General features: G+C 40.6%; 1 protein-coding gene across 49 annotated transcripts in view; it reads right to left on the bottom strand.

Moving 5' to 3' along the window:
* The window catches only part of RIMS1 (regulating synaptic membrane exocytosis 1), a 490,129-nt gene that overhangs the window by 16,686 nt on the left and 458,806 nt on the right, over nt 1-14,637 (bottom strand). For 48 of the 49 annotated variants that reach the window (XM_043510483.1, XM_043510486.1, XM_043510457.1 and 45 more), the window contains one exon: nt 6,122-6,263. In XM_043510483.1, the coding sequence (XP_043366418.1) occupies nt 6,122-6,263 (142 nt within the window). Of the gene's footprint in view, nt 1-6,121; nt 6,264-13,605; nt 13,753-14,637 lie in introns of those variants that run through there. The other variant, XM_043510506.1, reaches the window with a different exon arrangement.

Raw genomic sequence — 14,637 nt, 5'->3', positions numbered from 1 at the left:
CAGAGCCAGATACAACTACAGCCAGCTGCAGCCACTGGCACTGCCACACAGCTCCCTGCATTTCAGCTTCTCCACCACAACCCTCCACCCACCCCACTGCCACAGACTCCCAAATAACCCCATCCCACAGATTCCCACCCAAATCCTTGACATAGAATCCCAAATAACCCTCCTCCATAACCCCCCCGCTAAACCTCCCCAACTGCCAAATAACTTTCCACCCAGCCCCTGCCCTGCTTAAACCCATCCAGCCCTCTTCTATCACAACCACAACTAAATGCCCCCAAGCCCCTCCCACTCCAAATAAACCCACAGTCCACATACCCCATAAAACTTCTTCCTGCCACAGCCCCCACTTATCCCATCTCCCCACCACACCAACCCCCATTTCCCCAAACAAAATCACCCATCACACAACCCCCAAATTAACCTCCACAAAAATATCACCCTGTGAAAATTCTTCAAACCATCCCCAAACCACATCCCTCCCTGCAAACTCTGTTCTCCACAACCCCTTACTCCCTGCAGGGCCCTTCTGCTGCCCCCAACCTTCCAGTCCATCTACCATACAGATCAGCCTAAATGCCCCCAACTCCTGGCTGCCCCAATCCCATTCTCCCTTCTTCAATTGCTCCAGGTCCTATGGCTCACCAGGAACATCCCCACAGGGCCTCTCACCCCTCTAGCCCTGGCATCAGCATCCCATCTTCACTTTGGACTATGACCTTTCCCCCCTTCCCCTCCTTGTCTTCTTGGACACCTGAGAAGGGAAGAGGAGGCCAGACTGGTGGGAGAGTGCAGTGTACTGTATGGAGCACATCTGTGACCCTCCCCTGCCACACCCACACTTTAAATGGTGCTCGACAGCCCTTGTTGCCATTTACCCATAACAAAGCAGGATACAGCCTAAAATCCTCTGTTCTCCTCTGACATGTTCTGAAAAGGAGACAAACAGTTCAGGAGATTTCTTGCAGGGCTCTGTCCCATGCAGGTAGAATGCCAAGGCTCGACAGATATCCAGAGAATGCAGTTTCTTGTCCTCTCTGGTGGCATATGGCTTCGGATCGAATATAGATAAATGAATGTCCTGGTTTAGATAAAATTCAGAGATTACTTAAGTAATGAATTTGGGGTATAACCTCAGAAAAACGTTGTCCTTATGAAAGCCTGTATAGAATGGAGCTGTCATACAGGCCCGCAAATACACCTACTCTTCTGGCTGAGGTGATAGCAATCAGAACGTTTACCTTCATAGTGAAGGAACACGAGGCTAAGAGTTCTAAGTGTGCTTTTTTAATGGCAATAGGACTAAGTTGAGATCCCATATTGGGATAGGTTTCAGGATTCACTTCAGAAACCATCCAACCATTGCCTTCAGCATCCTTTTAAATCAACAGCTGTAAACCAGTTGCCTTGTTCAGTGAGGGGATTATGGAGGCTTGGACAATCATTCTGAACCTCAGGCAGCAGATGAAGACATTCAGCTGTCTGAGATACTAGTATGGGCCTCAGGCGCCTTTCTTCTAAGAGATGAGGAAATAGCTTGAAAAAAAACAACTCGTTTTCCTTGTGTTGAGGAGGCACTGGTTCTATCACTTCTATCACTCAGTAAGATCACTTCTTGTCTGAGCATCTTCCCATGAGAAGGGTTCCCGAAGAGGAACAGGGACTCTCTCTGGTGGTGACTATCTCCAGAACCCATCTATCTGACATTACAACATACCAAAGCCTGGGAAAAATGAGCAAGGTGGCCATCAAATGTGGTGCAGGAGTCCTGAACAGGAAAATGTGGCAGGGGGAATGATTTGCTGTTCTTGAAAGTCCCATCAGTAGGATTTCTTGGTGGAAGGCTATGGCTGAAAGGAGAGTTAAGGGGGGATATTATGCTTATTGTGGTGCATTTTCTGGCATTTCCTGGGCAGCTTGTAATCCCTTTGACGGTAGAATAGTTGAGGGGCTGATCATTGTCAGTAGGATGAAGACTTGAGATATTTCCTTCATAGACCTGGCTTATAGATACCTACGAAGCAAAGGGGTGGCTTTTGAGTCTTTGAGGGAATGTAATGACACATCTGTCTTCTCACTGAATAGGTTATTTCCCTTCAAAGGCAGATCATCCTCCACTGACCATGGAGGATTAAACTTTTTTTGAAAATCCAGAGGTTTGAAACCACAAAACCCATCTCATGACTATGGACATTGCCATACAGAGGGAGGCTTTTATCTAGTGCATCCACTGAGGCGTGAAGGGCCAATCTAGCAAGCAATACTTTATTCTCATCAATAATTGCCTGGAACCAGAGTCTGTCTTCCAGATGGAGTTTGTTGGTGTATTCCGAGAAAATTTTACAATTAATAAAAATAATATTTTGACCCTAAGACTTGGTAGTTCTCTATGTGCTACTGTAAGCTCATCAAAGTGAAGTTCTTTCACCCAAGGAGGCCTAAAAGTTTGGCTTCCTTATCATAGGGTGTAGCTCTGGGATGGTAATGCTCACTCCTTGTGGTGACAGCTTGCTCCACTAGAGAATTAGGAATGGAGTGTGAGAATAAGTATTCTGCTTCCTTAGATGGCACAAAGTATTCCTTCTACATTCCCCAGAGTGGGAGCACAGGTGGCTGGAGCATACCAGACCATTTTGCCTGGTTCCCAGATGGCCTCATTTGACCAGCACTCTGGAGAATGTCCTGTAGCAGTTTATGAGGGGTGGCCTGCATTTCCTCCGGGGGAGCTGAAGTGTATCTGCAATCCTCCTCAGGAGTTCTTAAACTGCCTGTAGTCGTCAGGTGGTGATAGTGATGCTGGTATGACTGTGTCAACTGGGGACAGTGAAGATAACCCAGCTGGGGCAAGTGGTTCTGCCTGATCAGGTTGCTCCTCTTCCTCAGGTCATTCTTGAGGAGGCAGAGGTTCTTCCTGCATAGGGAAGCTTGTCTTGACTTCCAGTGAAACCTTATAGATTTGGGATGTCACAAATATGGATCCCAGTAAGACAGCAAGAGGGATTATAGGAGAAATGGGGCCATCCCCACTAGTCCCAATTTTGTAGTCCCTCCTATGAGAAAGGGAAGGTGCCTGAGAACTCTTGGAACCTCTGTTGGGGCTGATCCTGCCTTTCGATGGGTGTCGTGAAGCTCTCCCAGACTTGTTGGAGGAGGAGGAGGAGGCAGCTTCTACTTTGATAGGTGGTGCCATTGGTACTACAGACCTTACTATGCCACAGCTGGTCAACAGTACTGGTGAGTGGCAAACTGATGGTGTGGGGGACCTCCTTGGTTAGGATGAGATCTGAAAGTATTGGTTTCCTGCATAGATCTCAGCTCCCTCAGGGAAGTGAATCTAGCACCTGATACAAGAGAGCAAGCTTAGCTTCTTTTTCTTGATGGTACCTGATCTTTGATACCAATGGCTTCTTCTCACTCTGCATCACTACTTATGATGCAGGAGACATTTGCTGCCTTCTTTCCCTCGCTGGCACCAAGGTCCCACTTCTTTGGCTGGGTCCAGTTTTACAGTGCTCTTGGCTTTTGGTGTTGGAAAACTGGGACCATACTCCTTGTGAGTTCCTGACTCTCCTGTACCAGGGTGAAGAATCTCACCCAACTAAGAGGGTGTCAGAGAGGAGGTGCTCTTTTTTGGATCAGGACTTGGATGGGGGTTTCTCACATTGCTTGTGAGAATGCTTGTTCTTAGTATCCTCATGTCTCTGTTTGGCTCTGCTCTGCTCATCCCTGGAACTGAAGAACTATGTTCACAGGGGGTAGGTTTGCCAACCCTTCAGGATTGTCCTGGAGTCTCCAGGAATTAAAGATTAATCTCTAATTAAAGATTATGTCATGCGATGAAATCTCCAGGAATACATCCAGCCAAAATTGGCAACCCAGCAGGGGTACTTCTCAGTGCCTCTGCCCGATGTATGGGGGAGATCTGATGGGCTAGGACTGGACTATGGCTCCTGTGCTCATAGGCTTGATGGGTTTGGCTAGGAAAGGTCTGGCAGATGGTGTACTTAGAGTGGATATAAGCATCCCTGAAGCAACAGCATCATGTGTCATGATTATTGAGGACAGGAATGCCCAGCCAGAGGTCACAAGGCTATTTAATGCTGGGATTGTGGGCATAGTACCAGAAGGTGTTGGGGTGGGGACCCCAAGCCCTCAAACCTGCTAACCTACATGATATCTAAAAACAAGTTTAAAAACTATTTACAACTAACAACAAAGTTTTTAAGAACACTGGCTTATGCTGTGGATGCTGAAGAGGTTCCATCTCAGAGCACAGGAAGTAGAAAGTAACTGTAGAGGTGGTTGGTCCATGCTGCCCCTTATGGTTCGGAGCACAAGGAAGAGAGGGGAGTATGCATGGACCAATGGACATTGCTAGCAAAAATCTTCTGGTCTCAAGTTCCTGGAGGGCACATGCACCTCAAGTGGAAAACAGGTAGGGACCATAACTCAAAGAAGAATAGGTGTTAATTCAAATGCTAATAATATTTTAAATGTCAGCATTTTGTAGGTTTTCATCATATGATTCTTCTTCTACTTTGTTCCCTGCTTTGATGAACTCTAAAATGGCTAGCCTGCTCTGAATGATAGTACCAACACTTACATTTCCCCTCCCATCAAGAAGGCTCACAACTGGGCATCTGAGCCTGACTGAGGGGAAGATAAGCCTGAAGAACTCAGCAATGGGTGAAATTCCATTTAGGAGCCCAGCAAAGTCCACAAATAGGCAAGATCATATTTTGAACATCTGTGAAATTTACTGAGAGTGGCATCTCACTCTAGTGTCTCAAATGGGCAGAGATGGGAAGAGTACCACTATTTGCCAAGTTGGACCCTGTAGGTACTTACGAAGTACTGAATGAAACGGGTCCTGTGCGGAAAATAAGTGTGTCATCATGTAATTAAAGACTATTGTAATGCATATGCACCGGGGTCCAAATTAAAGTTGCATGGGCAGCCTTAATTCAGGCATTTTCTAATTGTTCAGTGCTTGATTTTGCAAACTTCATATTCTTTTAATGTAGCTTTTTTTGTATGCAGTATGAAAGTATGCTATGCTGGGTCTGTCTCTTCTCACCCCTCAGTACTAGACCTCACTGTCGGAAGATCGGGTTGTCTCTAGGACAGGTCTCTTTCAGCAGTTAACAATAAAAGTAGTCCCAGTAAGACCTCTGAGGAGGCTGGAATATGAATGTATGGTCTGGGCTAGGTCTGCCTGTGTTCTCTCTTTCTACATACCTATTAGCAATGACAACTGTGAAAGAAGAGAACTGTCTGAATACTCAAGCTCCTATGTTTGATTTTAGCTGCAGTAAGACTTTATAGTTTTCAATAAGAGCTGCACTTGGACCAGTTTCAAACTAAACTTTCTTTATATTTAGAGTTACTGAACACAGTTTCATATAACAGGGAGTTTAATATACAACATCTGAAGTTTAATTCAGGATTGATCCAAGCAGAGACCCACTACCAGTGTAAAGTAAAGGTGGCCAAATGTCTTGTTTCAAATAATATTTGTTATGAATTTAGCTCCTTTTTTGATTAGTAAACCAATCCTGATTTCTATGACCATATTTGGTTATTTATAAATATTTACTGAATAATCTGAATCACAGAATTTTCAGACTCTGGGTTTTTCTCAAACTGTTCCCTTTGATTATTCACATTATTATTTGTGTTGTGTGATTGGTCACCTATAATCATAGAATATTAGGGTTGGAAGAGAACTCAGGAGGTCATCTAGTCCAATCCCCTGGTCAAAGCAGGACCAACACCAACTAAAACATCCCAGCCAAGGCTTTGTCAAGCCAGGCCTAAGGGACTTGTTATAATTTTTGCTGCCTAATTGAATGACTGGAAAAACTTTAAATAGAAGAATAGTCTATAGAAAGCACTCATCTAATGTGAATTTTCATGAAAAATGCGTGAAAGTTTTGGGATCTGCGAAGAATTATACAAATGCAAGATTTAGTACAAATAGCAATTCTATTAATCATAGGGAACCAAATCTGGAACTTTCACAAATCAGGAGGTTTGTTTTTCACTAGTATTCAACCAACTTTCTTGTAAAATTCAATGTATTTCTGCACTGCTACATATTTGTAATTCCACTTACTTCCCCTCAGAGCTGTAACTGTTTATGCTGCCATCAGTGGACTCCCGACTTGGCTGCCGAACCATACGATTCCTCATTTCTGCTGCCATCCCTGTTTCTGTGCTTCTCTGAATCGTGCTTTTTAGCTTCTTGTTGCCAGCCTCTGAAAGTAGAAAAACAAAAGGAAGCATTAGCATTGCATTCTAGCATCAGGTCTTTTCTTGCACATTTTTGTCTGATCACAATTTGTCCATTTCCATTCATAAACAAGACATCAGAAACAGATTATTCTATCAAATGTAAATAACCTCTCTTTTCTAGTCCTTAGTTGGTGGTCTCTCTCAGATGGAATCCACTTGAAAGATAATGGAAACACTCTAGCCTTCTGGCTGCAACTCTGAGATCATCATATTACACAAAGATATTATGTACTTGTATATTTCCTTTATGAATTGCCCCACTCAAAAGAGCTTCCATCACAGGTTACTTAAAATGAAGTTTGAATTTCACAACAAAGAATGGCTCTTTAGATTTAAACAAGTGGAGCCACAAAATATGATGGTTTGAGTCTACCACAGCATCAGGTTTTGAAGGTGACAGTACAGTCACTGATGTTAAATGTATTCTGCTATAGTTATGACAAGTGCTAGAAAAATGAGGCTGGGTCAGAACGATTCCATAAATAATTACTTTTGACTTCACAAATCTTTCATCAGAAATGCCTCTAATAATTTTTTGTTGACTGCAGACTTGCAATGTTCTGTTAGTTCACGTGCCTTCTACTAGACCTCAAATTTCACTGGTAACATTATTCTCTTTCATGAAGTACTATGTTTGGCAAACGTTCATATAACCGTATGAAGAATAATTTCTTCCCTCATAATAATAACTTCTCCCTCATATATGAATGCTCTTACTTTTGGTCAGCACCGTGGTTCAAAGCCAAAATGGGGGAACACACCTCACCATATCCATTTCTCAGTCTGTTTGTAATTTAGGGCAGTATCTGGGGGGAAAAACACTTCCAAATGCACCTGTTTTGGAAGTTGAATTGGAGTCAAAACAATTCATTTTTTCTGCTTCTTGTTTCTGGAACAGTTTATGTTTGAGGCAATGGCAAATGAGTATGGAGGGCCAAATCCTGGCCCTGTTTTATGTAACTATAAGGAACATGGTCGTCCACACAGGCCTGACAACTCCTGAGTTAAATTTGCCAAAGAGCATGGCTGGAGGACTCCAGCTATATAGTCAGGATCTGTAGCGCTGGTAGGAAGTATGGAGAAATCATGCCATGGGCATATCTCTGCAGATCCTGGGATCATCTCTCCCTCTCCATGCAGGGACCACAGGAGTTATTGCAGTAACCCCTCTGGAGGTATCACTGGGAGATAAAAAATGGCCAAAAGGGGTCCCAAAACAAAATAGAAAGAATTGGTACATTGGTTTAGAGAAAGAAGGAGTCAATTAAAGGGCTGTGTCTTTCCCATTGATCATTACTAGAATGGGGAGTTTTTTGCTAGAATTTGGATTGGCCACTTGAGCCATTCGATACCTCGGGCTATCCATCAGCCGAGAAGAAATCAGCCATCCCCAATGATCACAACTAGGGTGAGAGTTCTTTGCTCCATTTTGAAGCCAACAGCTCCAAGTTCCTGCCGTGGGCCAATGCAGTCCATTTAATATGCGTGGCTATGCATTAATTGAGAAAATGTCCCCTATTACCCATCAGTGTCTGTGTGAGGCAGAGCTACACACTCCATTCCTGAGTTGTGCATAGGTGGCTGTGGAAGCAATATGCAGGACTGTGTGTGTTCTCTGAGTCTACTGCCATGGAATTTACCCCTTGCTGCAGAATTATGCTCCAGAATCTCAATTTTTATTTTAAAATAAATGATGTTTCTAGCCATTATAGTTGTAAAAATGACACTGTGTTCATGTTTTCCACATTAACTGTTGGAATAAATCTGCAGAGAGTCTGAAATCATAGCTCTAGGAGATATAAACTGCCTTGTGGACTCTAAAGAATTCCACCATATGCTGCAGCCAAGAGCTTGATACTTTGTTTTCTCTCTCCCTGCACTGCTGGGATTGATCTGCAGTTGCCCTGCTCTCCAGCTGTATCCACATGGGGAAGTTACATTAAACAACATAGTCCCACCACTCTTCTACAGGGCTGGCCAGGCTGGGAAGCCAGAGACCAATTTGCAGCTGACCAATTTGCAGCTAGAAAAGCAAGCTGGTGAACTGGGCTGCCCTGAGAACAGTGCAATAACTAAGGCCCTGGAAACTGGACAGATGAGACACTGAAGTTAGGTACAAGCTCCTCCCACCCATGGCATAAATGGCAGAAAGAGATTATAATCTGTATTGCCAGGATTGAGGCTGTTGTTGTTAGGTTTAGGGAGTGGAGCCAAGGTGCCTGTAATGTACAGTGAAAAAAAAATCCTTGACAATAATCATGGTGGAAAATATCCACTGATTAATATTACAGTAATGAGGATTTTAGCTATGAGCCATTGTTCTGTTTGTTCAGGGATAGGCTTGGATGGGAATGAAGAGTATTTAATAGAATAGAATAAATTATCACTGCCATGGAATACAGGTGTTCTTGCCACTGAATGTGGTGATTTAAGGTGTGCGCCACGGAATTTAAGGTGTGCGCCATGGACTGTGATCCCATTGTGCTGTGGAATATGCCTAGCCTCAGCCATATATGACTCTGACAGGCTTGATTTCTTGCTGAGTTGTGAACATTGAACTGGCTAAAGAGTCACTTTTTCAGAACATTTTCTAGGTTACTATTCTTTGCATAACTGTTCTGGCTTCCTCCCTTTTTCCTCAGTCACCACACATCATTGCGTTTTACAATTAAATTCTAAAGATCCTGCAAAATTCAAAATATCCTGCAATATAATCAGAAATATATCATACAAGTAACCTAAAATAGTGTGGTAAGATACATAATGGCTTTTTACAGCGAACAGTCTTCACTTAAGATAAATAAGCTCAAGCACATACCTCACATATTTTCCAAGTCTTACACTAGCCAGTTATATGCATTATCCTTTATTTATTCCACTCATACTGCCAAAAAGGAGATATCAAGCTTTATTTTACTGGCACATTCTTTAAAAATTCCCAGCAAAGTCTAATTCTAACAAGACACGTTGAAGTGGGATTGCATTGCCTTTTGGTATTTTTGAAACTCCTTTGGAAATTTAAGTTGGTCTCTGGTATGAAACATACTTGGGATCAAGCATCAGTTGCTTGATGAATAGCAGGATCTTGCCAATTAATAGGTGTGCTGTTGTTTTCTTCTTGTTGGTTTGTTTAAAGCTTTTATTTACACCTCTGAGAAGAGTGTTAGAGGTCTGGCACCTATGCACATACACTTTTGAGAATGCATCTACATGAATGGTACAACCTTATTAAAATAGCTTAGAAGATACCTATGCAGTGACATAACTGAGAAGGTTTTCTTCTTTTGCCTGGAAATTTATTTCAGAAGCTATGGTGCCAGCTTCAGAATTTTATTATGATTTGACATGGATAATTAATTTCAGTTTCATGTTATAGGTATTTTCCTATGTTGTGTGAATTAAATTACATCCATTGTGAAGACCATAGACAAATTGGTTCACTCATGAATGACAGACATGTTAGGCCAAATTTTCAAAGGTGCTTCAAAATGGCTTCCAAGCTTATATATACACTTTCATCTAAGGCTTTCCATCTGCAAAAACTCTGATTAGTGAGCACAAATTGCATCTACACACCTAGCATAAGAAAGAGTGAAGATCAAGTATAATAAATACTATTTGTAGGTTTAATAACACATGCAGAAGGATCTCCAAGAGATCACAAAGCAGCCATCTACAGCTGCATAACACAGTTAGCTTGTGTAAACAATTAGCAATGCACCAGCTATTGTAATATAACTCCCTTACAATCCACCAACCAGTCCTACCAAGAAACTCAGATGGCTCTTGTATCCCATTTTACCTATCAAGACAATATCCTTCCTATTGATGTCTCTGTTGACCTGAAGGGGAAACAATGCCTTTGGTATTCTTACAGACAGGAAGCTTCAGACCAAAATGAAAGTTCACCATGTAATAATTTTGTCTTCCCTACTTTATTTTAAGTTTGCACAAAACATCAAGAGAATTGATACTTCCCCACCTTCCCTTCCTGCAAACCATCTTGAAATTTAAGAGCCAGGATCAAAAGGGCTGTTTGCTACTGGAACTGAAGCGAAGACATAAAAGTGCACATCAACTAAGCTGTCCACACCATCAGGATGTTCAACTAGAGATTCCCAAAGACCTCTCTGTGGACAACTAAGTTAATGAAGTCTAACATAAAGAAGTCAAATGAACACTTTAATAAAACTTAAAAGATGCGACATTGCTAAGTCTATGAATGAAGGGCAATAATGCAGAGGAGCACTGCATGGCTCAAGGACAATGATTCTTCATGCCAAAGATACTCATGGATGCAGAGAAGAAAACCTAAAAGCTCCAAGCCAGCTCTGACAAGATCTGCCGTGCCTGCAAGCACATCAGAGGTTCACACACCGACTGCGAGACACTAGCTAGATTAAGCCAGGCAATACTTTGAAGCAGCATATCATGGGTCTTCATCAACCCAACAGCAACCACGCAGCACATTCAATGAAAACATGAGATTCCCCAAGTTTAAAACCCCTAGTAAAGCTGCACAACCTTTTTGCTATTTCGCTTTATGAAGAAAAGTGTCTAAGCGTAATATTTAGCATAAACCCCTCCACTGCTATAATCTTTAAAATATCCCTCTCCCAAAACCCAAATGTCACCAGCAATTATGAACAAAGCAAGAGTTGCAGTGGGTTCATTTTGATACACAACATGTATAAACTACACTGAATGTAACATAACATATTCACTGCCAATAAGTTGGTAGCAAGAAACCATCTAGAAAGTGTGTCAAATCCATTTACTTGAGATTTCAATATAATTAGCATTGGATGATTTATTATTTCCAGGAATCTGAAAAAAAAAACCTCTTTCTGTTATACTGCATATTAGGATTCAGACATTCAGGTGGCAAGCCAATTTCATTCCCAACATAAAATTGCAATTTACTCACCATATATTCATCTACTGGTATTTATTACTGGGATAGAAACAAAGGGATAAAGCCCACTGAAAACAACAGGAGAATAGTTGAAAGCAAAATGCTGCTTTCCAATTATATTAACTATTTTAATTTGGGGCAATAGGGTCACCTGCAGAGTAAGACGGCACTAACCTAAGGGTGGCAGAATCTGACCTTTTGTTTGCATTGTTAATTCAAAAATCACATTAACTATTTAATTAACTATTAATTATTACCCAGCAGCTCCCACTGACTTCTAGTTGATCGAAGTAGCACTTCGAGCTCTATGGATGAAAAGCCCTATACAAGAGTTACGTTTAAAAAAAAGTGAATGAGAGCTGCTGACTGGTCAGCACTAAATATGGACTTGAGAAGCCTAATTTTAGGCATGCACTTTGGAAAATCTTGCTTCCCTATAAACAGATCATGTTAGTTGTGTTTTGTTGCAAAATTTCTAAACAATCATGCAATCTCTTGTACATTATTTTGAAAGACCTGATTTTTCAATGCCAAGAAAAACACTTGAAAAGGGGAGTGTTGTAAGACAGACACATCTATAAAAGACAACTATCAATATCTGATATCAGGAATTAATGATGACTTTCAAAATAGCAAAATCTGTGGTTTAATTTTATTTTTAAACCTCTTAGATTTAAGCAAAATTAAACATCAGCAATAATTTTTCCTTAGTGAACAGTAAGAAGCCAAGGAAGCTTCAACCTTGTTTAAATATCTTGTGCTGTTTCTGGGTAGAATAATCTCTGAGCTTCCTCTGTAGCTTTTAGAAAAAAAAACAAAATACTTGCCCTGTATTAAATGAAACTGGCAACATTTTGTCAGCCAAAGAGAGACATCTGAGGATGCATGATAGTGAGTTTTTATTGCTGGAATAAAAATGCAGTTTACAGTGATATGAAAATAACCGGGTATCGATTGCTTGGCCATTTTAAGTGCTCTGCAAAACTAAGATTAATAAGATGCAAACTGCTACCATATACAAATGCACATTTTTTCCAACTCTTAATGCCTATTTCAGTGATATTCAAATAGTACTAAATATTTACTTTCCTGGAGGAGTTAAAAACATAATGAGACCACACTGTCTACAAATTATCTACTGTATACAATTTTAAAACCATTTTACAAACGCCTATTTTCTCTCATATTTTGGTGCCTCACAGGTTTTATGGGAAGGAGGTAATGAAATGGAGAGGGATGAGAAACTGATGGAAACTGTTCACTCTGCAGATGACATGTTTAGACTGAAGACTGGCTAGATATTGCTCTACAGTCTTTTGCTAGACGATTCTCAGAGCAAAACTGGCATAGGGTCCAGACATGACATTTGCCCATTGGAAAGGTGTTGGACTGCAGCTGCCAATCAATGTAGGAGGGCAAGCTTGGATTAGAATGGAAAAGAAAGCATATGATAATTTATATAAAGAAATGAAGTGAAGTACATCATTTATCCTGTTCATTGAAGAATGCTAAGTGGTTTTTAACATCCATCTACTAGTTTTGTTACGTCCTGCAGTCTTAGTTTTAAATATTTTGTTTATGGACCATTACATGAGTTCCTTTTCTCTTTCAGTGTATTTTTGAGATTGTTTTTTTAATGAGTAGGAGGGAGTTATGAAAATAAGCTCAAGGTTAGTTCTTACCAAAATTCTTTAACTTCCCTGACCCCCACTGGCAGATTCAAGATTGAAACTATAATTATTATCCAACCTGACAAATTTCGCAATTACAAAGTGTCATTCATAATTAGAAAATTAAAACACTGTCATGAGCACTAATAAAATACCTAATAATATTAATGTTTCTTACAATGTTTGCTGAGAAGTATATGACAGATAAATAATAAAAGTCGAAAATGTACTCTGTATAAAATATATGTAAATATTGAAAGTCAATACTCTTAAAATGGTTCTGAAAGAAGTGTTTTGAGAAAAAGGAAACATTTTAGATGCCTTTTTGTACAGCTGTAAGATCTCCAAATAATACCACAATATTAATTTATGAACGTATTATTGATCAAATCAAAAATATATAGCCTCAACAATAGTAGTCTTACTTATGTTTTTCTTACTCACAACAAGTTTTATTCAATAAGTTGATCCATCTGATTTTGAGCCCTTCTGGCTGTATGGTATCCAATAGCTCCAGAGCACTATTACATTTTTTAAAAAATACAACGTTAACAAACTCTCTTTAGAAATTATCTCTTGGTCTTCAGATCAATGGAGTAAATTAGTTTTCTGTTTTTTTACCTATGGTAGCTATGAACAGTTATAGGTATGTCTTAAAACACTGCTAATCAAATTAACATGTATGCTAGTCACACCAAAATGCAACATATACAGACTTACCTCTTAGGTTTAAGCAAAATTAAACATCAGCTGTAATATATTCCTTAGTGAGCAGTAAGAAGCCAAGGAAGCTTCAACCTTGTTTAAATATCTTGTGCTGTTTCTGGGTAGAATAATCTCTGAGCTTCCTCTGTAGCTTTAAAAAAAAAAACCACTTGGCACTGTAAGGAATGATCAAGTTGCTTCAGTCACAAGTTCTTTTTACAACTGATTACATTAGGGGGCCTTGGAGTGAAAAAGAACTGAACTACCTGTCAGCTAATATTTCATAAAATATTGCTGAAAGATTTAAAAATTCAGTTGGCAGTGTAAATTCTAGTGATGTGTAAATGGTGAAGAGCACAACATATTCTTAGCAGGTGGTTTGGTTTTTTTTAAAGTTGTTCTCCACGAGACAAGGTAAGTCAGACAAATTTAGGTCAGGTCTACACTAAAAATGCTGCATCAGCACACTGCACCAATGCAGCTGCGCCACGTAGGTTTAAGTGAAGGTGCTTCTATACCGACAGTACAGCTTCTCTTGTTGGCATAGTTAATCCACCTCTGTGAGAGGCAGTAGCATTGTCTGCACTGGGCGATAAGGTCAGTATAACTACGTTGCCTTAGTGACGCTTCTGACCTGGGAAAGCACAGTCAAAAGTAATTTAGGGTAAAATTTTCAGAAGTGCCTAAGTGATTTGAAAGTCTAAATCCCATTAGCGCCTTGGGACTAAGCGACACAACATACTAGCAGTTTGATTCCCTGCTCATGTACACATAGTTGCACTAGTTCTCATTGAGCTAGTGTGAATGTAAATAGGAATATAGCCATGGTAGCAGCAGCACGGCTGAGCCTGCCAAGTACAAACGTACCTGAAACCAACAGATATGTGGCTCAGCCATGCCTCCAGTGCTACTGCACAGCTATAATGCGATTTATACTCATGATAGCTTAAAGAGGGCTAACATGAGTATGTGCACACAAGCAGGGGAATTACACCCTAGCTCATAGTGTCGGTGTAGCCTAAGTCTCTAACATCACTTTTGAAAATT

The sequence above is a fragment of the Dermochelys coriacea genome, chromosome 3 (assembly GCF_009764565.3).
Source record: "Dermochelys coriacea isolate rDerCor1 chromosome 3, rDerCor1.pri.v4, whole genome shotgun sequence".
NCBI lineage: Eukaryota > Metazoa > Chordata > Testudines > Dermochelyidae > Dermochelys > Dermochelys coriacea.
This window is presented reverse-complemented; position numbering and strand designations above follow the sequence as displayed.